The sequence below is a fragment of the Motacilla alba genome, chromosome 8 (assembly GCF_015832195.1).
Source record: "Motacilla alba alba isolate MOTALB_02 chromosome 8, Motacilla_alba_V1.0_pri, whole genome shotgun sequence".
Classification (NCBI taxonomy): Eukaryota; Metazoa; Chordata; class Aves; order Passeriformes; family Motacillidae; genus Motacilla; species Motacilla alba.
The window spans coordinates 15,553,643-15,580,590 of record NC_052023.1 but is presented as its reverse complement, the minus strand read 5'-3'; the positions used below and the strand labels follow the sequence as shown (position 1 = coordinate 15,580,590).

The window sequence follows — 26,948 nt, the reverse complement described above, 5'->3', positions numbered from 1 at the left end:
GTGGGGGAGACCTGCACCCTTGGTAGGAGGGGTATTTCTGAGGCAAACACAGAGGAAAAATAAGAAGAACAGAAACTGTTTTTCACCTGAATCTTCAGGGTTTCATGTACAACCCAAAGGAGAAAAAAGGGACAGACATGCCCTATAGTGCATTTCTCAAATGTAGTATATGAAGATGCACAAACAGACTCATGACAACAGGGAATTTCCAGCAGCTATTTGGCATGAAGTGAAGGACACACTGGCCCTAGCACTGCTGCTTGCTGGCAAGGAGAGGACATAGCTGCTGGTGGGGTTGTGCCCTGGCAGTGCCCTGGGCACAGTACCTGCTCCAGTTAAAGCCCACTCCCAAGCACACATATTCAGGGAACTTCAAGAAGAGATTTTCAGGGTTTAGCTATCTCAGGCCATGAACATCTCCTACTCCCAGCACACTCCATAAACAGGGTGACATCTTCACCAGCAGCTGGCATTGCCACAGGATCCCCTTGGCAGTTACACCTGTGCTATGGTCCCCATCCTGTTGGATGTGGCCCTGAGATAGTATCTCCAGGTTGGTGGGAAGGAGCAATGCTGTGAGGAGTGGACCAGCTTTCCCAGCCCTCCACATTTTCAAAAGGAGCAGCATGGAGGTAAAAGCAGGCACTGTCAGGAAGTCTCCTTTGACTCTTCTGTGAGGCCCACCATGCCCCAGGGGCAGCATGTCCCCATGCCAGCTCCCTGCCAGGGCTTATCCAAAGGCAAAGCCGACTCAGGCTGCTGTGTTTACCACTCTTCTCCCTCCACTGGAACCACAAGCACCAGAGAGAAGTAATTCCTGCTCCATCTTGGCAGGACAGTGCTGTCTTGGTATGAAACACCAAAACTGAAACACATTATTCCTTACAACTTTAAGAAACAGAAATGAGGAAAACATCCTATACCAAATGCAGGCAGCCCAACTGCCTTTGGAGCAATCTCCAAATCTCTTCAGATTTATAGGGAAGCATGTCAGATGCAAGGACTAACAGCACCATTTCCCTGGCAGCGCAGGCACATGACGGGGGGAGGAAGGAGCCCTCACACCCCTGGCTGCGGGCTGGCAGGGCCCCCAAAATACCCTCCAGGCCCTGGCAGAGCACAGAAACCAGAGTGGGGGAGTTGCTCCAGCAGGAATGGCTTTTTTCCTGGCCATTTTGCTGGCTGTTGGAGTCAGGCAGTGGAAGGAGGTGCACAGGAAGCGAGACCATGCAGCTGTAAATCCTGTCAAGTATAACAATGTTTTTTTAAGCATATTTTCTCGATTTCCCTCCCAAGGGACCAAACCCAAAAGATGGTTTGATCTTTAGTAACCCAGAAACAAAGTGTTTCCCAAACAAATAATCACATTGCAGTCTGACAATGGTCATTATTACAAAAGAGCATTTTATTTCTGTTTTTTCTGGGTGTACTATATTGCAACGTAACACTATGCAGGTCTATTATGATATTAAGGTTCTTGCTACAGAATTAAGTTTGTCCATTTGGTCAAATTTCAAAGTTATTTCTTGGCATTCCTGCAGGACTTGTCACCACTTAAGCACATGAATTACTGACGTGCCAGAAAAGTGATATAAGACTTGGAGCAGGCGTTTTCCAATCAGAATTTGCAAAAGTTGTTGGGCTGGCTGGATGCACGAGGTCAGCACAAATATCCATTCTAATTTTGACAAATGGAGAGATGAACATCTCCAGATTTTGATCGCAAAGTAGATTTGCTTGTCAGGCTCAATGTGCTATGAAGGTTGTCTTCTTACTTTTGATGCAATCTTTGTCATCTCTAATTCTGTTACCAAGGAAGATTTTTATTATTTTTGAGCAGTAATGAAAAAATGCCTTGCTTAAATTCTGGAACTGTCGTACTTGTTAGGCACCTGATTAATATAAGTAGTTATAGAAACTCTTTGTATATATACAAACCATGCTAAAGTATTGTCCACAAAATGTCCATCCACTCTAAGTCAAATACTATTGGTCACAGAAAAGTCTAGTATGAATCGCATGTGAATATACATATGAGCAGTACATGATTCACTGAGTAAATATGGCACTTTTACATATTTTCCTGGATGTTCTAGACAAGTAGGAAACCATCTTCCCTCAGATGACTCATTCCTAAGTTACTGTAATATGGGTTTGGAAAATACACCCCAGAACGGACAGTAAGAGGTTTAGAAAAGTCAACAGTGCAGCTACCTGAGTTTGTTTCATTACGAAATGAACAGTAATGTGATACTTTATCATCCACTGTGAGCCTGAGGGTTGTCCACTCACAAAAGCCAAGCTGCCTAACCCTGCTATACATACAACAGCACAGTTCTCCAAGCACATGGCTCGGCAAGATGATGAACTGACCTAGCATCTCCAAAGGAACTTGCCCTGCCTTCTTCTTGTACAGACCCCAGCTGCAGAGTCCTGTCCCCTTGTACTCCCATCCTAGTGTCCATCCAATCCTTTAGAGAGCAGATCCAGCAGAAAATAGTCCCTTTTTTTAGACTGGCATAGTTTTCTGCTGTCTTAAAAAGTTGATTTATCCTGTGGAGGGATCAGATCAGCACCAGATCTGTAAAGGTACATGAGAAGCAGCTGGAACGTGTTGGCAGGAATAGGGCCATAGGAGGAGGAGGAAGCTGCTCCTTTTTGGTGACAGTGAGCTGTCAGACTGAGGATGCTGTCTCAGCTGACCAAACCCTTGGAGAAGATACAGTTATTAGTGTGAAAGTGCTTAGACTGGTATAGTTTATTCCTAGCAAAGTGAATAAAGATATGCCAGCACAAGGCACTTTATACTCGTGTAACTGTGTCCACATGAGGGGTTGCACTGGTATAAATACAATCAGTTACAAACAAAACCCCACATCCCCTAAGTGATGTATTCACAAAAATGGCATAGAACATGTCTCCAACCTTCTGTTATGAGGTGTGCATCACTTCCATTCAGAAACAAGACCACAAACTACACATGAAATAATATTACATACAAAATAAATTAGGGGTTTAAAATGCTACATCTAGGAATATAAAGACTTTAAAAAAAACCTTAAATGTAACCCCGTATTTAAAATCTATGGAAGAGAACTATACAGCTCCACAAATTACCTGGACATTTCAAACAGTTTACATTCATCAGGGACAACAGCACTTTGGTTTACATAATTAGGTTAATATGACCAATGAAATGTTTGTCTTCTTCACATAACATCAAAGTGAAATACATTTAGAATATATATACTGCCAAGCTGTTCCAGTAAGTGCATTCCACACACAAGTAAGAGTAGCTCTTACAAGAGCTACATCAATTATCGGTCTTAAATAGAACTAAATCAAACCCCTTTTAAAAAGCTTGATTTGATTCCTTCATGCCTGACCCATTTTTGATTAATCTGGATCTTCTCCAGAACATAGCCAAGTGCAAAAAATTAGTCTGACCTGGTACTGTGGCAAGCTCGCACACCAAACTGCACAGCACACCCTGGATTAATGAGGAAGTTCTCATTGTAGTTTGTCTCCCACCTTTGTAAGTCATACTCTTAAACCAACTGTATGCTTTTGTACCAAGCTCAAGAACTCAGATTAACTGTAGCTCAAGATACACAATGGCAGTCAGAAAACATTTAAGAGCAACCAATCTGACAACTGTCAAATATTCTACATAGATTTGAACAAACAGCAATTCAACCTCTGCAATTTATGAACAGCATTGCCTCCTAGAAATAAGGACTTATTCCTAGATATTCTTGTGAAACATTTATCAAGTGCCTGCATCTGACTCAAATATGTGTTGTTGGATACAATGAAGAGATCTCCTCCCAGCAAAATATTTTACTTCTTTTGATTACCTTAAATTAGCTTGTGAGCAGCACATCCCTTTAAAACCTGACTAAAAGAAATCAAATGGCTGGATTAAATAAACAGCTGAACATGGCTTCAGAGGATAAAGTTCCCAACCCGATGCACAATCACTGGAGATTGTATTATTTTAAAAAGCAAACTTCCAACTGGATTTCCAATTTAATTACTCTCTGGGAGATGAAAACATAGCTTTCATCACTGTCCTTGGATATGCTGGGTAGGCTGAGACTTGTGAGAAATTAATGTATTCATTTAATCTCATTTTTGCAAATCTGCAAATGTTCCTGTGCTCAGCTTGGTTTTATGCTACCCCGGCTAAATCAAGGAGCATATTAGAGGCTATTTCCTTGTCAGAAGCTTTACAAACTAAGTATGATTGCACTTTTTCTGGATCCCATTCCTAGAAGGTGCCAAGCAATTTGGTGGGAAGTAGGCTGAGGTGACAGAGGGCACTTTCTCTCTTGCAGCACTGGTGTTCAAGGGAGGATGAGGTTTTTCAAGACAGCATTTCATCTTGCTGAGTTGACATTTCCAATAGGGTGAGTTCATTGCACCCCTTCCACTCAAGTTAGTAGGAAATGGGCAGCCACATCCCTTTGCACTGTTAGGAAAACCTTTAACATGAGTCACTTTGGTCCCGATTGCACCGTGAACTGTGACCTTACTCTTCCTGCACCAGAGAGGAAATAGCAGTGAGTGCCTCCTGCTCAGTGCACTGTGTGAATGGGCAGCCAGACTGAATGGCCAACAGGCCCTGAAGGAGTTCTGCATGCTCCCTCTCACCTGTTAAAATACATAAAGAACCTTTTCTACTTGCTTTGACCATCTGAGAAAACCCTGTTGTAAGTAAAAGATTGTCAGCCTAGATTTGATCTTGTTAGATGCTGAACACCTTCTACTGCCACTGAAGAAAAAACAAAGGCATTCAACATCTGCAGCACCACCTGCTGAAGACCATGTCCTAAAGGATTAACAGAAACTAGGAAGACAATATAATAATCTTTTACAAACTATGCAACCCAAAGCATACATCTTAACACAGTTTCCCTGGTGGGATTAGGAAATGGAAAGAAAAATCAGCAGACAAAATCATTTACTTTTACCAGTAAAAATTAAGTTACAGGTGCCCTTGTTCTCAGGGCAAAACAAACTAAAAATATCTTAAAACAGTGAAAAAATATGAGAAAATTTTATTTAAAAATATATGTACTCCTTACTCCAAATTTGTTTGTACAGAAAGGATTTGAAAAAGAAAAAATAACGTCAAATTAAATGCACAGAGTATGCATTCTCTAGAGTGTTTTTGGTAGAAGTGTTATTTCTGTAAAACTGAGCAAGAAGAAGTTATTCAGCTTTCATCTGCTCCCTGACATCAGAAGGCAAAGTTTCAAACAAGTTGTCCTCTACAGTGAAACCAGTCCTCTTCAGAGCTCTACACTCACCAAGCTCAGGCGGGAGGATTTCAAAGTGATTGCCTTTAATATCCAAGTAGGAGAGCAATGTCAAATTACCAATTTTAGGTGAAAGGACTGACAAGTTATTTTTCCCAATTTTCAGAGTCTTAAGTTTTTTGCAAAAGTACAGTTCATCTGGCACACTCTCCACTTTGTTGCAAGTAATGGAAAAGTACTGTAAACTCTGAAGAACTCCTATTTCAGGTGGGATAAAGCGAATGTCATTGTAAGACAAATCCAAGTATCTGATTTTGTTGCATAGGAATAGGTGGGACGGAAGAACCTCTATTTTGTTATGGCTGAAGGAAAGCCGCTCTAGACTCGTGAGTTTCTTTATATGCTCTGGGATGTAGGTTATACTGTTGTACCACAGCTTTAGAATTGTCAGCTTTCGCAGATGTTGAAAACTTACTATTTCTTCAATGGATTTGAGGTTGTTTTCCTTTAGATCTAATTCCTGGAGACTGAGAAGGCTGAAGACTGCATGAGGTATGCGCTCTAAATCACAATGAACTAATTCCAGCTGCGTCAGGTTGACCATTTTCTTCAGGTTGTTGAGCATCACTAACTTAGTGCCATCATTATGGATACACAATTTCTGCAGGTGACTTGAAACATCAACTGCAGATTGTGGGATTTTGGACAAATTACTTTTTATGTGAAGAACTTTTAAGCTTTTAAGCTCCCGAAAAGACTCCAGTGTAATGTTTTTAGAAATATCATGACTTAGGGAGCCAATTAAATAGAGCTCTTCCAAATTTCTGAGGCCATACATCCAATGTGGAAGTTCTCTGATGTCATCAAACTTGACACTCAAGATCTTGAGATTCTCCTTCAGAAAAGCCAAGGCGGCACTGTGGATCTTCACAGAGCACTGGTGCAATGAGAGCTCCTGCAGATTGTCCAACTGTGCGATGGTTGCTGGTATCATTACATTATTAATTATTTCAAGTTTTAAAGACTGCAGCTCAGTAATTTCAAACACTGTGTCTGGTAGTCCAGAAAGCATGAAAAGCTGTAGCTCCAAATGGCTGTGGGAGTTTGTCTGCAGCCTCTGTCGCAGTTTATCTGCAGTCCACTCATTGTTTAGGTTCAGCTGTTTCAGCTTATTTTCACTGACTTCAGACAGGAAGACAGCGAAGCGCTTGGAGTAGAGAGGATCGTACTGATCAATCATATGAAGCATAAAAGCAAAGTCATTCTTGACATCTGGGATATCATCGATTCCCGTCTCCTGCCGAACATACTCAAAAGAATATTCTTTCAGTGAACGGTAGAACAACCAGTACAGTGTATAAAGGCATGTCAGGCCATAGATGCTTACAAAGCACAGGTAGCAGTAAGAAAGTTTAGAGAACAGATGTGCCATCGTGTGATTACAGCAAAAGTTCTTGTATCCTGTCATGTCTTCAATATCAACATTACAGACTACTGTAAAATTAACTTCTGAGACAAGTGCTGTGTTGTAAGCAATAATAATAAGGAATTTAATTACCTTAAGTACAGTCTGGCGAACGTACATGACATAGAGTATGTCACCCTCCTCAACATGCAGTCGAAATTTCTTCACCTTTTCAAACAGTGCTTTGGCCTGTTCACCTTCTTTTTTATCTAATGCCCCAGGTGTTCCCTTATCCACAACTAACTTCTCAGGGATTGATTTTAAAGACTGTGTCTTGACCAAAGTGCCTTCAGTGCTTGGCTGAGTAGTATTAGACTTGTTAATGTTGTTCTTCCTGTTATCCTTCTCTTCAGAGTCTTCCCCTGACACTTCGGATAAAGCTCTTGTTGTCCAGGGAGAATCAAAACATTTCCCAAGTATTGAAATGAAGTGTTCAATTTTGGAGCTTGATCCAGGGAATTTGAACCAAAAGTTACTACACAGCATGAAGACCAGTGTGTGTATAAGGACAAGGTAAGGGAAGTACTTGGCATACCAGTGCAGAGCCCGTTCATAGCACACCTGATTTATAAAGCTGTATTGCTGAAGGTCCAAGTCAGTCTTGAGTCCTTTCATTTCAACTGTAGCTGGAGGGGTGGATGGCTTCGGCGGGGGAAGGGGAGTGGTATCTGGCATTGTGTTAAACACATTTGAACTGTTAGATTGGTTCTGGCAAGGCTGGAGGCGCTTTGGAAGGCATATTATCTTGTCTTGCATGACCTGGAACACACAAAAAGATATCTTTTGAACTGATGTACAAACAATGGTGGCAGCACCAATGGGTAGCTGTCCTTGGAGTACCTCCAGCTGCAAGGCATTCCTCCACACAGCCTGCTACTTGTCCCCAAAGGCTGCTGCCCTATTATTATTCTCAACAAGACACTCGCCAAGAACTAGGCCACCCCTTTCTATCTACAGCTAGCTTTCCATAATTTGAATAAGAGGGCATTGACACAATCCAGGAAAAGGAGAAATGTGGGGAATGCTTCCAGAAAAGACCAGGGATCTCCTGCTCTGTTCTCCCCAGAGACAGACTGTTACTGCCAGGTGTATTCACCTCAGCTACATGATATTCAGAGATAGCTTAGGCTTGACAGCAGCACAACTGCATTCATGTGGCTATACTCTCCCACTGTGATGTCTTATCACACCAAAAATGGCTGACAAAGGGCTCATGTGAGCTTATCTATGCAGGGACATTATTAATCTTCAGTCTTAATAAAGACAGATAAGGACAGTTCTTTGATGGCATTTGTGTGAGCATGGACATAAATTTTATTTAGTTTCTCACACATATACATAGAGTCCTCATAGAATCATAAAATTATTTGGGTTGGAAGGGACCTTAAAGATCATCTACTATTCCAGGGATGGGGCATCCACAATTCCTCTGGGAACTTCAACCTGTTTCATTGCCTCAACATCCTCACAGTGAAGAATTCTTCCTAATAGCTAATCTAAACCTACCCTCTTTCAGCTAAAAGCCCTTGCTCCTTGTCCTATCACTACATGCCCTTGTCCAATGTCCCTGTCTATGGGGGGCTTCTGCAGGATGGACTACACGCCTGGGGGAAATAATCTAGCTCTGTTCTTGAGTCTGTCTGTAAAAAAAACCAAACAAGAAGTTTTCTTAAACCAGGATGGTCATCCATGTTGACAAACTGAGGTCAAAGTGCCTCCAAGGACCAATCACCTTTGGTTTAATTTGGGAAAACAGTTCTGAGTTCAATGCCAGGCTCCCTACAGGTCTGAATTAAAATGCTAATCCATGTGATAAACCAAGGAGCTCAGAACGTGTGTGTAGTGTAGATGTACTCTTTGACATCATGGTTGTTGAAAGCACTAAATATCAGGTATGCAACAAGAGCTACCAAAATCAGATGATCCTTGATGATCCACCCTGTAGGGAGATGCTGAGATGAGACCACACGTGTTTTGAACAGTATCAGTGCCACAACTGTTGACACATCAAAAACTTCTGTAGTTAATCTATGTCTGTAAAGTGTCTGCTACTGTGATATACACCCTTAGTTACATCCTGGATTTATGTATCTCACAATAAGTTGGAATAAAAAACAATTTGTCTATTATTTCAGTCTTTCCACACATTACTTTCCAGAGTGCATTCTCCAATCAAGCAGGTAAACTTAAAACAGATAACAGATATAACAGATGATTTACTTTGTGTGGTTAAGCAAACATCTACTAATGCAAAATTTAGCTCTATATAAAGAGATTTTTAAACATGAATGTTGTATCAACTGAAAATACTTGAGAATGCAGAATACAGGCAAAACTACAGTGGATTTCATGTGAAATTTGAGACATATCTAAATCCCAGGCCATGTAAGTGAGCAAATTCCCCTGAAGTAAGAGCTCCGTCAATGTGTCCCTTTAGCTCCATTTCAAAGTCGTGCCAAGAAATGTGAGATTCACGTTTGAACCTGTACTGTAACTTTTTATTTTTGTGGAGTAATCCCAAACAGGATTTTTCATTTCTTTCCTGCTTTTGGCTCTTCAGCGAAATGTAACTAACAGTGACTGACAGTAATGTCAATTGTTTATGTTTAAGCATCCTCAGAGACATTTTGGAATGGAAGAAACATAATATTAGCTGTGGGTGTCATTAATAAAATCAGCACATTAATTTCAAATCTCTTAAAAGCATAATGACAGAAATAATATTAACATCTGCCAAATAAAGAAGAACAGGAATTACAAAATTCCATTTTTTAAACTTTCAAACAGCAAAATGGTAACAAAAAAGAACTGAAGTTGATAATCTGTTTTGTTATGCCAAACTGAGGTGCAAACAGTGATGCAGACACCAGCCAAACCAACAGCTCTTATCTTAGTTGGCACAGTTCCACTGACTCTAGTGCAAGCCTGCTGATTCACAGCTGCTAAAAGTCTGGTCTGTTTTATTTGATGTTGCTACTTAAACAGCTTTAATCCTGGGACCAGCACATTTTTGCTTTGTTCATGGCGAGCCCAAAAGATAAAACAAGATGGGACAGCATCCTTCCAAGGCCCTTCCTCATTTGTGGTGTTCTTCCAGCAGCCCCAAAAGCAGCCGTCAGTCTCTGTGCCTCAGATTTACCTGCAAGGTGCAGCCGAACACTCCGATCATCAGCATGGCCACCGAGAGATAGTCGGTGAACACATCCCACCAGGGCTTCAGCACCCGGAACGCCGGCTGCTGCTCCGAGAACTGCCGGAACTCGGTCACAGGAATCATCCTCCTGCAAAACAGCACGGCCAGCTCAGTCTCCTGCAGCTTGAACCCCTCACCCTGCACGAGCAAGTGACAAAACCTCCTCTGTAAATGGAACTCCCAGACGTGGCAGAGAAGTTCCCAGCTACTGACACCCCATCTCAGAAGAGGGATGCTCGTGCAGTCACTACACAGCTCCTGGAAGGGAGGAAGGGAGAGCCTGCAATGCCATCCATGCAGGCAGGCAAATCCCTTTCTCTGTTGACTCCAGCTAGCTCTGATGGGTCAGTGGGACCTTCTGCATCCTTGGAAATCAGCCCATTCTGTAGATAGAGATGTTCAGCATCACACGCATTAGCCTTGATCTCAAAGGTTTGGCTGAAATGCTTGTCCTGCATTCAAACTTCACACACCTTTTTAGCTATCATGTTTCATTCATTTCCATCTTATTCACAGTGGTTTCAAGAATGCTTTGGAATATTTTTGTGCATACTCACTGCAATTTTAAATCGACTATGTTTTGAATGCAAGTTCCTAAAGTGGTTTAGGTAACCAAAACTACAGTCTGATCACGGGCTTTATCTTCACCTCAGATGTGTAGGCTTACATCATCATGTCCTCTGAAAAATCAGCTAACGCATGAGCATGTACAGGCAAAGCAACTGATATTAAAGCCTACAGCATACTGTGAAACTGAATCCCTGAGATCAAACCAATACTGAAACTCCTTAGTAAGTTACAGTGGAAAGATAAATTCAGATGGGAATGTAACAAAAATACTCCCAAGGGCAATTAACAAAATTTGTCCATTAACTAACATCATAAATGCTCATCACAATCAGTTCATATCACAGTAACACTGGAAGTCTATAATCCTGATTCAGCTGCACACTGGGACCCATTAATGTGGGTTTGGTGACATCCATTTCTGTGCAGGCTTAGTGATAAGCACACACTTACTGAGAGGCTGCTCAGGAACTCAGGGGATTCAGTTCATTCAGAGCCAGGGAACACGAAGGGAATGACTCAAGCCCTAATGGCCGCAATTCATTGCAAATGTACAGCCATCCTAAGGATTAAGAACTGACCCCACTAACTGGCCATACACTCATGCTCACTTTGGCACCTTCTCAGGGACTGCTCTGTCTCTGCCAGCCTATCTGATCCTCAGGAGGTACTGCAGCCACCAAGGGCATAAGGTGAAGTCTGTAAATGAACTTGTGGAGGTGAAGTCTGTAAATGAACTTGTGGTCATAGCTAGGCTGGGGCTTTGCAGCTGAGCAGCATAAAAACTTTTGTTTCTTGCTCCCCTCTCCTCTTGCAACCCTTCCATGTTGCTTTAAGCACTACTTGGCCAGACAGGAGAATCCTCTCTCAGCCTCCTGTCCTTCTAAAGTCTGTCCCCAGGTCGCAGGCTACAATGCCAGATGAAACCTGCACACACCTCTTGCACAACTGACGATCCCCGAGATGAAGGCAGACTGTCCTGCATACCACTTTCAAATTAATAGACCATCAGTGAAAATGATGGCAATTGAAGCCTGACTTCACACAGCCAGGTCAGAGGCTTGGCAGCATCCTTGCCAACAGGCCTGAATTGCTGCAGTGCTGGAAGAGGAATGCAGCATTTGTTATCAAATGGCAGGCAGCCAGGAACCACAATTCTGCTTTTTGTGTGCTTGTCTTGCAAATGTTAGCAGACATATCAGGGAAGATATATACCTCTACAGCAAAGAAAAGCTGGGGTGGCTGCTGGGACAAACCTTTGTTGCCTTTCACTCTTCTTTTATAAATACTGGTGGAAAAAGTGGATCTCATCAATTAGAAGTGCCCCATGTAGCTTTAAGTACATGCCCAGCACTCCTTTAGCTAAATCTCTGCTGGCAGCTCCTAGTGGCACCTGAGCTGAAGAACAACATACACAATCTGTCTTCCATTCCCATATGCATTTCACTGCCATTGGTAAGGAATTACCCCTCTCTTTTTCATTTCCACATAAAATGCAGGTGACTGAGCAGCTGCTGCTAAGCTTTCTTTTTTTTTTTTTCAATCAAGCACTGAAAAACTTAGAAAATTCTCAAAGGAATCCACTAATACAAATGTTAGCTAAGCAGTTGCCATGCAACAGTCCTGCTCAAAGTTTTGTAACACATATACTACTGTTGCCTCAGGTTTTGAGGCCAGCTGGCTGACTGAGTGGAATGCCATCATTATACCCAAGAATACCTATCAACAGATTGCTTTAAAATCACCACATTTTCTTCCCACCCCTGCAATAACGGCTTAGGAGTGCTTTTTCATATTCTGATGGCACAGCCTCTAGAAATCCTATTTGTAAGGCTTTTTTTCAAACTGATAAACAATTTGAGTGTCAGGTAAAGACAGAATTATGTTTCCTGCAGTGGAGATTCTTGACAAAATGCAATTGCTCAAATGCACGGAAATGTGGGGAGACCCAGGAGTCGCTGGTTAGACACCCAAGCAACTGTGGGTCTGAGCCACAGTGTTATGAAAGGTGGCAGCACTGAATCAGGGCAGTGCCTGACAGCAGATGGGACTGGAAACTATCTTGCAAATTACTGTGCAGGGAGATCTTTCAGACCAAAAAATCCTTTGGCTGTTGTTTTTTATAGGTTTCACTATGTATTTTCAGGGGTCTTTGTTGTATCATATATTTGCTTTATTTCTCCTAAGTGATGCGTGGGGAATTTAGATGCAGGCAGGTAGGTTCTGATACCACAAGCACATGCTGCCCTGACCCCTTGTTCCCTTCAGAGGCTGTTGTTTGCATAGCATGACTCCTCATTAGTAGAGTGCACGTACTGTTACCCCGATTAATGGGCCAAGCAGAGGCAGAGCTGCACACAGAATGCCCCTCTGAGCCATCTGAGAAAACCCATCTCTGGGGGTGGAAGGTTTGCTGTCTAGCACCAGACATCAAAACCTGTCCGCCACTAATGTTTTCCTATATTGCTAAAAAAAGAAAACAAGCATTACTGAATGATGATAATAGTACTGCACATAAAATAACAGTAAAAAACCAACAACGTCTACTGACACGCGATATTTTTTGGCTTTGGGGAAAAAAGGTATTTGCAGAAACTTTAAATGGCAATTGAATGTGACGAAGTAGGAAAACCATTTTCCAGCACTCACTGGAGGAACCCTATTGCTTCTCCCTTTGCTGTATTAAGAATCAAGGAAAATGCTAGAAAGAATTGCAGAGCAGCCTAGGCTAACCAGCACTGCTGACATCTGCATGCAGAACAAAATGACACCAAGTCACTTTTCATTTGTCTCCCACTTCCCTCTAGCCTTTTTTTTTCCATTCTGGCTTCTCCAGGGATGGAAAGGACAACTATCAGCAGCAACTCAGACCTCAGAAAAGTCACAGTAGGTCCCCCTGGCTCAGAGCAATGCTGAAAAATCCCTCCTGGCCATGTCCAAAGCCCAGCTCTCTCCCACTGCTACACCCAAAGGTGCACCACTGCCAGACTCCTTTATAATCACACACAAACCAGGTCTGCACAAAATAAAGGATTTAATCAATCATCAGTTTGAACAAATCAAGGGATGCTAAAAAGTCACACTGCAGCCCAAGTCTCAACACACCATTTACTGCAGGACACCATCTCTGGGACAGCACACCATGCACTGTAGTTTCTTATCTCTCCTTGTAACAAGGAGATAAAAGACAAGGAGTTCAACATTCCGGCTGGTTGAACATTTCGGACTAAGACTGCATTACTAATTTGCATTTCCTCACATTCAAAATGTTATTTAATTGCACAGTACACTGTAGCCGAAATGTGGCATCTGACTTATCGTAAGGTATTATTCTAACCTACTTTAGTAAATACTAGAGCTCTAAATATTGGAAATTCTTTTCAATTAAAACCAGAACGTGTTCTTTTTTTTCTCTTGCATTTTAAATTATCCTCAGACCCTAGAGAAAATAAAATGGTACATGAGATAAATCATCAGCTATTCAGCTACCAGAAGGAAATAAAAAAGGAACTTGGATTAAAAAACAGTTGTACTGGCTGTTAAGCAGTGCTGCAGAATAGAGCTGTGGGTTTGCCAGATTAAATAAAAAAAAAAAGATAAAAAAACCAAACAAGGAAAAAAAAAAGTAACAAAAATCCCAAAAGAAACAAAAGAAAAAAACCACAAGAATATTAGAGGGAAGTCAGTAGTGATTCTTATTTTAAATTTTCTAAGAAATATAGAAAACTTGGTGAGTGAAAATGAGTATGTCATAATAAGGTTAAATACTTGAATCCAGGTACAAGTGCGAAACCTACTCTATCAGAAAACCCAACTACAGGAATCAGCTAACGCATAGGAGATCGGGGGCGAGACACAACAAATTAATGTGACCTAAAAGAGCTAAGGAGCATAAATAGATCCAAGTCAGAGACAAAAGTATTGGAACCAAATTAGACTCAATCAATCAACAGATTGAATCAAAGGCTGATTGTGAAGCGCTGCAGCGTGGAGCAAACCAGCCTCTCAGCAGTTGGTTTATATCAGAGGGAATAAAGGAAAGCAGTGAGGACAGTTGGGAAGTAAGGATGGCTCTTGCCAGCACGGCTAAAGAGAAAACCGAGGCACCGGGCAATCCACGTGATGTCCGCTGCAGAATAAAAGGAAATCAATGCACAAACCTCCTGCCCACGGGCGGCTCAAGGCAGGCAGCCTGGGGGCTCTGTGGGCCTTTGTGCCACCAGCCCGACTGCCGCTAGCCCCAGCAGCCCAAGGGACCGCGGCTGGCACGGCTCGCTGTCACAGCACGGCCGCAAAGCCCTGGGGACAAGCCGTGGCCTTGGCTCAGGGCTTCAGGTCGGCACTGTGAGCTGCTCAGCACGGCTTCGTGTGCACCGAGGTGCTGTGCCCTGCCTTGCCTCAGCACACGAGGGACCCAGGACACACCGTGCCTGATGGGCAAACACATGGGGACATGGAAGTTGACATGCCCCCCCATTAAGCTGCGTTCATCTTGTGTCTTGAGAGACTCTTCAAAAGCAAAAACATTAATGCTCAGAAAACAGCCCCTCTGGGACAACCCTGAACAAAGCTGCCTTTGGCTTGCAGCACCTTCCAGGCCCCAAGCTCTTGCTAGGTGGCAGTTGCTATTTTTAAGCAGATTCTCATAGAGTCCCTTCATTCATTTCATGGAGCGGTCTGGCAGCAGCCTCAGGAGAATTCAAGGGTCACGCTGCTGGGGAGAGCTGCACCACCAGTGACACCAGTACGGGCACCAGTACGTGCCGCTCCCACTGCCCCACCCAGGCTCTCAAGGAACAGCCTGTAGAGACACGGCAATTATGAGCAGCACAGTGAGCAAATCAAAGGGAATAACTGGGAGGCTCTGCCTTTATCACACCCAGGCAGGTCTGACAGCATGAGTTCCTCACTGAGGCAGAGCCCCAGCAGCTCCCGCCACCGCTCCCCACCATGACAAGCTGGCCTCCGGCCTGCCTGTGCCCTGCTGTGCTGTCAGAGCTGCCAGCTGCTCCGCACCCCTCCCTAGGCACTGCTCGGTGTCACCCTATGGGTGACAGACAGCAGGCACCCCATGCCTTGGCTATGGCCTCCCTGCCCAACAAAGCCCAAGAGCCTGTCTCCATGCCCTGCTGACCTTCCTGTGACAGAGAAGTGGAGTCACTGCTGCTTCAGGTGCTCAGGCAGGAGACCAGGACTTGCCAGAGCTGTGTTTGCCATGCTACAGGTGTTACTCACCAGAAGTCAAGCCCTTGGCTATTTTGTCCTTCCACTAGTGGTTACTCAATCATGTCACACGTGTTGAAGCAATCAGTGTCATCCATTGCTTGTTTTGGGGGAACCACCAAAGCTGGGGGTCAGACAGGCAACTATCATCCAGAAAGTGCTGGTATGGCAAGGGCAGGGTATGAATTATACATGCAGGAAAAAGGAGAAGGAACATAGCTGGAGGAGAAAGAAACGGTGACACTGGCAGCTGGAAAGCACAAAAAGTTGGTGGGAATTCTCAAGCTGACTAGAAAAGATGTTTAAATGATTAGCCAGCTGACATTTGACCCCATTTCCCTGATATCCCATCTATCCTCCTCAGATGCAGGATCAGCATCATCACAACCCAAGAGTGGCACAGAGTTCAAACACGCCCCAGGCGGTAGGGGAACAGTCCTGATCCCCACTTGGGAAGGAGCTTTCTTCTTGGCATGAGGAGCCTTGGGCCGGAGGCTGCAGGACCACAACTGCAGCCCAGCTGAATATAACACAAGGGTCAAAGCTCAGATACCCTCAAGAGCCAATTCAGACTGGCACTGCTTGGTCTTTCACAGCAGGGATCTACTGAAAGGAGAAAATGCTAGGCCAATGCTGCTCTCCTGGCTGTTTTAAACATACTTCATATTAGGGTAAATTATGAAATGCCTTTTGGGAATAGTGCTGCAAGCAGGTCTCTGCGCTGGTTCCCATACATGATTTACTGCATATCCATCTTCATTAAAGGAACAGAGCACAGCTCATATTTAACACAAAACAAACTTGCGACCTGGCAGCCGGGACTCAGCAGAGCCCAAGGGCTGCACACCAGAGGGATTTTACACAGGACAAGGCGTTGCACACTCCAAACCTCACCATCCTTCATTGTAAACATCTGTTACTCTGCACAAGTACCATAAAGTCACTTTTCAAGTGTTTTGTGCTGTTTGGCCTCAGCTGCCATGGGCCAGGAGGTGAAGTTAAGCTGTAATGCTTCTCAGCACAGGGCCTGAGGCTGCACTGAGAAGCAGAATTTTGCATTCCTATTTTACCTGCCTTGGAACTGCACACCGAGACAGTTAAATAAGCATAAGTAAGGGAGTTTTGCAGTCAGGTTGATGGTGATGTATTCTCAAAGAGCATATTTAAACAAAATCACTGGTCTGTGCAGAGCCCCAGGGCTTAGGGCAACAGTCTCCTCTAGACAGCTGATAGACACAGTCTGGCATGAAAATGGCTTGGTGCTATCATCAGTCATCTATTCTGTCGAATAAAACTTTACTAAATTTGAATTTTTAGGTGGGATTGGGTGCCCAAAACAACCATAAGTAAGAACCTGTGTCATTTAACACAAAATTTGAACAAAGATCTAGCCAGCAATTGTTCAAACCATTCTAGAAACAAGCTTAGGAAAACAAATTGGATGTGAACCCTACCCTAAAAATTGTGGTCTTTTAATTTAAAACTTTTCAGATCACCCATGCCCCAGAATTTGACCTGTCTATTGGGAACACAGTTTTACTGCAGCGTGAACAGCTGCCTACAGCTAGCTAATTTATAAACCTTTGGAAACTGTGGGTTTGTGTCCTTTGATGTTAGCAGATGAACACTTCATTTTCAGCATGTGCCCAGAAACCCCTCACAGCTCCTGGCACTGCCCGTGCTGGCAGCACAGATGACAGATTATGGACCTGCTTCATTTCATCACCTAACCAGGAGAGGACTAAAAGTAGATGCAGGGACAAGACACCAAGCCAGGGAAACTGAGATTAGACTAAGGGGGAAATATGATGATAAGAACTGGAATTAGTAACTCCTAATTCCCAAGAGATTTATGTTCCATTCTTATCTGTGTATTCTCACACACATTGTACACGCAGTGAAATAATGTCTGAACTACCCTGACATTCAGTTTTGGTAATTATTTTGCTACATGTTTGCACTGACCAAAATGTCCAGCATTTTGGTAAGTGTAGGCGCTTGGTCAGTTCCCATGTAACATACGACAAAACCTCTGCTACTTGACTTCTTGTATTTGCAGCATGTCAGGAGACCAGTTTCCTTGCTAGGTTTTATTGCCATTGGTGTTTCCTGTAATATAAAATTCAATTTTAAAATCATTTTTGAAAAGGCATAAACTTTTTGGCTGGAAAAATTACTTTGAATGCTGGCTTGTGTTGCCACTGTTTGAAACATGATGGTTCCCTTTTTGTTCCATTGACTGCAATGGAGATTTTCACAGGAAGAAATACCATCCCTCTGAAGTAAAAAGTACAAAGAAATGCCGTTTCTTAAACATAAATCCCATGTAAAGGAACTGGAAAGACATTAAAAACAAACCATTTGCATCCAAACAGTTATTTTTAACAGTCCATGAGTTTACAGTATTTTTAAACAAATTCATGTCCTTGTGGCTGAAGCTGGTGAGGAAATGTGACCTGGAGGAACAACAGAGAGTGAGTCAGGAGTCCCCACTGGGACACGGACAGCCTGTGCACGCCACATCAACCCGCCATGCCACCACTTTTCTAGCTGCAAAACAGAAAGGTATCCACCTTCTTTAGTACTTTTGGTGGGAAATATGAATTAATAGTACTAAAAAATCATAACATAGCTTTTTTCCAGTTTTCTGTAATGCCTGAATCCAAACTGACAGCAGTCAAAACTCCCCTAAAAAGCCACTGAAGTGAATTTGATTTTCATACTACACATTACCAAAATTAAAGGTCACAGTTGGTATTAGTTTAGCAATCTGAAGAACAGACAAAATCCAATTAGCTCAAAGAAGACATTATTCCAGTACCCATAGTTTGGCGGCTCTACAAAACGCGTGTCCCCTGCATGACAGCCGTTCAGAGTAGGGAAGGGGTTTCATTTTCAGGTACACTCACTGGGGACAGCTAGGCTGTGCCACCTGAACTCCAGCAAGGTCCCAGCCAACATCTGGAAAGCTGTGTTCCATTATGTCAGCTGCCAGAACCGAGCTTCCCCAGAGCAGCAGCTCTGCAGGACCATGACCGTGGGCAGGATGCCAATGGGGGATTTAGTGCTGGAGAGAACTGGAAAGGATGTAACTTCCAGAAACATGCTGAATACCTAGCCCACTCCTTTCCCTCCGAGTTCCTGAGGCCCATGCTGCAAGCATCCAGTTAGGTTTCAGCTGCCCACCTGCCTAACAGTCAGGAGAGAGCATGGGGGGCTCTCAGAGGCAGCAGCGAATGCCCCTGCTCTGCTCTTGGTACCATCTTCTGTGGCAGTGGAGGCTCAAAGACCTGAACCCAGAGCTCAGAGGAGACATAAGGGCTGTAAAGAGAAGATATAAAGGACGTAAAGAGGAAGTAACATTAATAAACTGCATTTCAAAAGATATGTTGCAATTTCCACCTACATATACAGTAAGCACTGCTTTGGCAATGAATCCCAGACAATAACCTTGTTGTAAGTTCCAACTGAGTCATAGCACTTTTTCATGTATTACACACCAAAAAGACTTCCTATTGTCAGCAGCTCTTTGACTTCAGCCTGGTTGGACTAAAGACAAAAAAATCTTCAGTGCAACATTCTGCCAGATAAAGTCTCAGTGAAATCAATAGGGGTTCTTTCTGTACCAAGCACATGGGCCTGTGTGGAGCCTTGGCTTTGCTGAGCAATTTCTCCAAATCTAAAGAGAAGTACACTCCACATATTTCCATGTCAAAGACTACTTCAAAGGCAATACTTACCATTTTTCAGCTCTGGGAGTAACATTCTTTGTTTATCAGGGCTATCACTCAAGATGCCTGTTCTCTTTCCAGAGCTGCAAAATGGTTTTAATGTGAGTAAAAGCCTTTAACAGCAAACCAAAGCACCAAGCAAGTAACAATCCAGTAAGTGATATTTTAGTATTCCTCAAATAAATCTAAACAATTGAGAAAATAAAGCCACATCAAGTTTTAATCAAAGTTATACCAGGTTTTCCACAAACACTATCTAACATACTCAGATAATGAAGACAGAAACAATGCTGTTAAAATGTCTCAGAACAGACAATATTACACAAATCAGTGCCCTTCATCATCAAAGAAATAGGCGCCTGAAGCTAATACAAGTGGTCATATTTAAAAATGTTCAGCTGATATAATTAAAAATTAATTCCTAATTGGGAGAGGAAGCACAAAAGGTCCATTCTGAGTCTTAAGCAGCTCGATCATCTGACAAGCTAGTTAAAAACATTTTATGCAGTGACTGAGCCAAAAACATTAAAGAATTCCTGTTTTCATGATTTGGGAGACTTTCATATAAAGAACCTTTTTTGCTCCTTGCATGCTTTTTTGAACTTTGCATGCAACACAAAAGAACTTTCTAAAACTTCTTTATAGTCTCATAAAACATGGATCCCAAAACACCTTGATAAACATACAGGTATTCTCAGCCTGAAGCAGTTGGTGGATTTTCTTCCCCTGAACCATCATTTGTTACAAAAATCCCTGACAATAAAAATAAACTTATGATCTCATCCATACCCCTGAAAGAATAAGAAAGACCAAAATAGATAAATTAAAGCACATAAATTGCACATGATCTACACACACTCAAAGAGATACACTAGTAACTACAGAATCAGAATTGGTATTCACATAGGATGACTTTTAAAGATCATGAACTGGAAAACCAGGACTGCCTTCTCTACTGGACTTTTCCAGGACAGTGTCCATCCATAGACCACCAAAGGGGGATTAGCTGTAACCTCATTCCACCAAAAAGTCTGTTGCTGCATAAAACAGAAAAAAAATGCAGTTTTCATCAAGCCTAAACTGTGAGATAAAAGCAGTTGCTGGGGGGGGATTCTGACAACACTATAGCAATGTCCAAGTCTTTGAAATTATGTCATCATGGTTAAATGACTGCAAAGAGCAAATACTCTTTTTAGTCACATTACACTTAAAACGGGACTTTTCCAAGAATACTGTCTGTGAACACTGGTGAAAACTACCTACCCCTGAGACAGCTCATCAAACATTCACATCAACGGGAAAATGTGATCTGTAGCAGTCATTGCTCAGCAACCTGCACTTCTGGGCTCTTGCATTCTGCTGTAAATGACACTTGTATCAGGATCTTACACTGCTGCACGCTCAGAGCAGGGCTTGACCTGTGCTCTGCTTTACCATATGCTCCAGAGCAAGCAATTAGTCCAAACTCCCACCTTCCTTTCAGTGATAAGTAAATAAAATTGGAAATGTTCTCAGCATGTTGGCAGTCTTATTGCTGGGTTGTTGAATTTAGGTTATTTCATCAATAAAAAGTCACTATGTACTATTGCCACTGAAGGGAGATGTGAGGTAGCATCTCCACTTTCAGCAGATGGTAGGATTAGAAGCTGGCATAAAAGGCTGTATTCTGCTCACCTGGAAGTCAATGGAAAAGTTAAAGTTTACTTTGACAGAGGGAAATCGATTTTTAATACTATGGTACAGAACCAAATGTTTTTACATGTTCTGGTCCAAATTCAGTGGAACTTTATACACCCATCATAACAGCAGCATTAGCAACTTGCCCTGGAGAATGGTGCCATCCTGTGCTGCAGGGGAGGCCTTTGTTTTACTTTAAAACCAAGAAAAAACATGCACTGTATCTTAAGGCAGGATTCTCCCAAACAAGTGGGAAATGTGCAAAGTACATGCATGGTATTATCCTACCTTTTAAAAATCTGACCTGATCAAACACCAGACTGTAACTCAGTCCTTCAAGGGAAAAGGAGACTGTACAGAAACTCTGTACTGGAAAAATTCCGAATAAACCCTCATCCTGGTCCAAACCTATGACTGTCTGAATGATACAGTTGTAAAGTTTATACTGTGTCTGATTAGCTGCATGTGCCAGGCACTAAAATGTAAAATGAATACAGTGACAGAAAGCTCATCTAGGGTCTGACAGGTCGAAAGACAGCTCTAACACACTCTGCCTGCCTGGGGATGGGAAGGCAGAAGGGCCTGCCCTGTGTTATGAATGAAAGCGATGGAACAAATGACATACTCACACCTGGCCAAGAGGCTGAATCAAACCTAGCATCTTCCTAACCAGAAAGAGATCCTAGAAACACAAACCCTACAAAAGTCACTGCACTATAGCTTGAATCTGCAACAGATTGCACAAAATCCATGGGTGAGCTGCTCAAGGATAAAGAAGAGAGTAAAGTTTCCATTATGTTGAGCATGTGAAATCCAACACTTGTTAACAGTCCTTTGACAAATTATTTTGGAAGGAGAAGGTCTTCTTTGACTTATTAAGAAAGGCTTTAAAGTATTTAGAAGGTTTCTTTTTCCTGAGGTCAATTGTTTCATTTTCAGTGTTTTCTTTACTATACAGCCAGCCCCTTCCCTGCCCTTCACAACTCTGACAATGAGAACAGCATCTTTCTACCAGGTTTCCTTAAAGAGGAAAAAACTATAAAATTAAACTCTAGCTCCTGTTATTGTGAATTGTTTGGATGGTAACAGAAGTTCTTTTTTTTTTTTTTTTTTACTTCCCACAGCTCTCAGAAAGCCTTGGGTTGGGAAGTGCCTTTCTGGCGGTGAATATGGCCCGCTTCAACCAGCCGCTGCTGAGGTCAATGGACAATCGGGGGAACTGCTCCTCCCAGCACTGTGACCCAGCTCATTATTCTGGGTCTCACAGGCTGTCCCTCGGGCCTGAGGCCACCTGAGCATTGCTGCCCGGGCCGGATGCTGCCCCCCCGCTGGCCAGAGCTCCTTCTTGTGGGCCTCAGAAGCCAGATACCGGTGGGATGAGGCTTCCTCAGGAAATCAACTTCAACCGGTACAGGAACTGATTGCAAGATAGCACGAAGCACTGAGTGAGCGCTTGTAAGGAGAATTTAGCAGTCTCTGATTTCATTTTTCACTGAAATCCACCACTAGCCTTTTCCAATACTGGACATACAAAGCAAATACATTTTTAGCCTTTCCGTCAGAAAGCTTATTTCTAAAACTGCTTATATGAGTAAATTATAACAAACAAAACACAAAGAATATTATACTATGGCAAAGTCTCTAGCAGGGCCTGTCAGTATTCAGACTGGAAGAAAACAGCAGCACGGATGCTATAAATTTAGCAAACTCGAAAGTAACTGGAAAAGGAAATGATTCAGAAACCACAGGTGCTCAGCACCAGGCTGCTGTGCCCTGCTGGCTGCCCTGGGACATAGGCACTTGTGAGACAGCAGGAATACAAGGCCAGGTTAAAATTAGGGATCATGTCAGAACTGTGCTCGGCCCAGCTCTCCATGCTGATCTTCACTACAGAAGCAAACAGGTTTTTCCAGAAAAAGAGTGAGCCCAGGGGAGCGCTACCCTCACCATGGCTTTCATCATACCAAAAAGAAAAGTAAAAGCTGTTCTAATACACCCGGAGGCAGGAGGGGGGTGATTGGTGGGGAGAAGGTAAGATGCATAATTGGTTGAATTGAGAAGGGAGATTTTAAAATTATTATTTATTTCCAATGTTGTCATGTTTTTCTCCACTATCTTGCAAAGCACTTTTCTGCCTGTACAATCTTTTACAGCATCATTCAAACCTACAGTGCTTTGAGGGAGCGAACATTACGTGGTTGTCTTCAAACAGTGGTGCTAATAATACTGAATCTCTCGTGAATCTCTCGTCACAGGAAGTACTAACTCCAAAAGTAAAAAAAAAAAAAAAAAAAAAAAAAAAAAAAGAAATAATTCAAAAGCCAAATCATAACTAACATATTTATCTGAGCAATAAAAGTCCTTTAACCCTCATGAAATTCTAGCAGGATTCATTCAGTGGTCTTTCACAAACGTCTCATTTTTCTCGGTCAACTCTTTCTAATGAACTGGATAAACTGCACTAGGTGAATAATCGGCAAAACTGTCCATCACTCTGCGACAATGCAGAGCTGGTTTTAAACCGATATAAAATCGGGCTCTTTTTATTTATTTATTTATTTATTTATTTATTTTAATCTCTTCAAAAACCGAGATATCGACGCCGGAGCAGCCCCCGGGAAAGGGACCGGCGGGCGCGGTGGCAGCGCGGCTGGACCGCCGCCTCCCAGTCCTGCTCGCATCCTCCCCGTAATGCGGGCTCGTCTGGGGCTTATTATCGGGGAAAATAAGGCCATGGGCTTACCCCAAGCCCTCTTCCCCAAAGGCTTTCCCAAGCCGCCCGTCTCCACGGCGACAGTTTCCCATCAGTGCCCCCTCGGCGGCCCCTTTCCCGGGAAGCCCCGCTTGGCTCCGGGCCGCCGCCGTGCCGGGAACCCCCGGGGCTGCCCCGCCCGGCAGGAGATGCGGTGGGATGGATGGGGCGTGGGGGGCTGCCGCGGCCGCTTCCCGGCGCTCCTCCGCGGGAGAGGAGCCGGCGGCGAGCCCAGATAAAGTTTGGCGGCTCCTCCGGCACTGCCCCGGTTGGGAAGCGGCACCGCTGGTGCCGCCGGCGGGCAAAGGGGGGGCCCGGCGGTCGCGGGCCGGGCCCCGTGTCTTCTCCCCGCGGGGGCGCAGCGCCGGGCCCTGCGGGGTGGCTCCGTTCCCGCGCGGTCCCCCGCGGCCCCCTCCCCGTGGCGATGCCCCGTCCCCGGCGCGGGCAGCGGAGCCCCCCGGGAGAGGCAGCCGGGCGCGGCAGCGCTTACCTGGCGCTCGGCCGGGCGTGCGGCTCGGGGTCACGGGCGGCGGCGGCCGGGCGGCACCGCGAACATCCCGCGGCGCGGTGCGGGGCTCAGTGCGGCGGGCAGGGCCGGGCCGGGAGGCCGCCTGCAGCCGCGCTCCGCCCGCCGCCGCTCCGCCCCCGCCGCCGCGGGGCCACGTCTCCGGTCTGACGCACGCGGCGGGTGCCGGGGGGCGCCGGTTGGGCCGTGCCCGGCAGCCCCCGCGGGCCCGGCGGCGGCGGTGGGCGGGACGGCCGCGCTCCGCCCGCTGCCCCGGAGCCGCCGGTAACGGTACCCGGGAGCCGCGACCTCCGGGCGCGCCCGCGGCATCCCCGGCCGGAGGAGCGGCGAGGCGGGGGCTGGCGGAGCAGCCGCGGCACGGACGGGCCGGGCAGGGGCCGCTCCTCGGAGCGCGGTCGGTGCCGTGGGAAGCGGTGGCGGGCGGGGGGAGCCGCGAGTCGCTGTCCCCTCGCGGGCGGCTTCGCGCCGCGTCCGGAGAATGACAGCACAAATTGTGATGGAAAGATCTGGACCTCAACACGCAGGGCCGTGGAACGACTATAAAGAGACCAGGCTGTAAAGCGCCTGGGACTGCATTAACAATGGAAAAGTGTCTCAGAGAGTGACAATTGGAAACACAAACTTCTGGCCCAGCAATTCAAAAAGCGCAGTCTGAAAACTGCTGCTGAAAGAAACCACATGTTTAAAGGGACTTTGGTCTAATATTTCCAGAAAGATTTACATCTCTGGCAGAGCAAAGAGAAAGGACAAATTCTGCATCAGAGGGAGGTACTTGCCCTCCAATAACTTGCCCCTAACCTTAGGTTTAGTGTGAGTGTCCCCCTAGGGATGCTACAAATATGTAAACAAGGAATTACAAATATATAAGCCCACTGGGGAGGAGTTAATGAAAACAAACACAACATGATGCCTCACAGCTGTTTTGCTACAAAAATATTAACTACATTAGGATGTGAACCGAAGGCTTGCCAGGGATAGCTGTGGGGAATTCTGACTTCGTGTACTTTGTGACCGTCTGCTACAGGGACTGCTGAGGGCAGACTCAGGTTCTTCATTTGGGTATCATGGATGTGATTTATAGCTGTGGGAGTTCGGTTCATCATTTGCCTGAAGTGTGTGCTTAAGTGCCTTGTTGTGCAGAGCTGCTTTTCTCAGCTGAAACCTCAAGGCTTTTGGAGGCACCTCAAGAAATGAGGGTCTGAGTCTGACAGGAGCTGGAAGAGGATGTCAGCACAGCTCCCCACAGTCCTTCAGAGCTACTAGCCTGAAGCATTTCAGCAATATTGCACCATTACATAATTTTAAGTGTTCCCCTCCATGCTTTTTGGGATATGGCTGAGAAATAAAACAGGATAAATGAGCAAGGCTTCCATAGCGCCAAAAGCACTGGGTTTCTTTTTCTGAGCTGAAGAAATAGTTATGGTGACTGCTGGGTTCATTTTATTGGTTTCTTTCCATTACTCTTAACTCCTGGCAGCAGCTTAGAGAATCCCTCCCTGTCCTGGATGGTTTCTTCTTTCAAACATTTGGAGGCAGTTGTTCCGTTCACCCTTTCATCATCGCTTAGCTCATTTAATCTTTCCTCATAAGTCAGTCCCTCCTGTTACTTAATTGTGGTGCTGCTTTTCCCTAAACACCCTCTCAGTTGCTCGTTTATTTTACGGTGACACGGTGGCCAGTAATCCTGCCATTGTTAACGTTTCCTGTTGTGGACTTTTGGGTTATTTTTGTTCAGAGTTACTGCAGTACTTGGAGGACTGAGCTAAGCTTCCCCTGTGAAGAATAATTACAGGCAAGGTCACTGATACTGCAGTAGAAAACATGGTCCAAGGATAAATATAGCTGCTGAGTTTGGGGATGGAGGCTTAGTGCAGTTCTGGTGGAAGAAGGCCCAAAAATACACGTTTGATAGTAAACACACAACTGGGGCTCCAAATACCTTTGCTCTAGTGGAAAAATTCTGCTGCCTACAGAAAACTGTAATTTATTTATATGCAAATTCCTGCATTATTTTAAGACCATCTAGGCCAGTGAAATCTGAAGTAACATTGGAGTATATCTTTTACTAAAATGGTAGGCAACACTAACTGGATTCCACCATCTGTATGACTGCAAGTTTTTGACATGCTTTGATTTCACTGTTGCCTCTTTTTCATTGAGTCCAGAGGAATGTGGGACAGATCACGTAAGAAATGTCACTACTCCCAACTTAGTACATTTGCCTTTTACTGTCAATTGGCTTATTCTGTCATTCATAACTTAGAGATTCTGCAAGTGTCATTGCTGCTACTGAGTGTTATCTTGCAGTACTTACACTGCGGCAGAACCAGGGGCAGAGTTTGATTTGCACCCAAGTTAAAACTATCACAGACCAGCCTCCAAACTCAGTTGAACACAGGGACAGATTGCACTCCCAGTGCTTACGTTGCAGTTATCCTCTGTCCATGAAGCCATGGCCTGATTTTCACGTGTGATCCAGGTTCAGGATGCCTAATCCTGAAGTCCTTTCTCAGCACCAACTGCCAGGTACAGCCCCCATCCTCTACTGATTCC

At 44.3% G+C, this 26,948-nt stretch overlaps 1 protein-coding gene across 2 annotated transcripts; it reads right to left on the bottom strand.

The window, feature by feature from the left end:
- Window positions 1-1,384: 1,384 nt before the first annotated feature.
- On the bottom strand, window positions 1,385-26,814 carry LRRC8C (leucine rich repeat containing 8 VRAC subunit C). Of its 2 annotated transcripts, none has more exons than XM_038144399.1 (3): window positions 24,360-26,814; window positions 9,866-10,007; window positions 1,385-7,485 (listed from the first exon to the last, which is right to left on the bottom strand). In XM_038144399.1, exons 2-3 carry the CDS (start codon window positions 10,001-10,003, stop codon window positions 5,215-5,217), a joined length of 2,409 nt encoding a protein of 802 aa, XP_038000327.1. In that variant the 5' UTR covers window positions 10,004-10,007; window positions 24,360-26,814; the 3' UTR covers window positions 1,385-5,214. The 2 variants fall into 2 exon arrangements, with proteins under 2 accessions (XP_038000327.1, XP_038000328.1); XM_038144400.1 differs by lacking the exon at window positions 24,360-26,814 and adding an exon at window positions 18,896-23,375.
- Window positions 26,815-26,948: the final 134 nt, after the last annotated feature.

Bases quoted from the DNA above. Each gene is read 5' to 3' on its own strand.
- LRRC8C (XM_038144399.1), bottom strand. From the start codon at position 10,003: ATGATTCCTGTGACCGAGTTCCGGCAGTTCTCGGAGCAGCAGCCGGCG. The intron at 7,486-9,865 runs GTAAATCTGAGG...TGTGTGTTCCAG, and splicing joins TGTTCGGCTGCACCTTGCAG to GTCATGCAAGACAAGATAAT.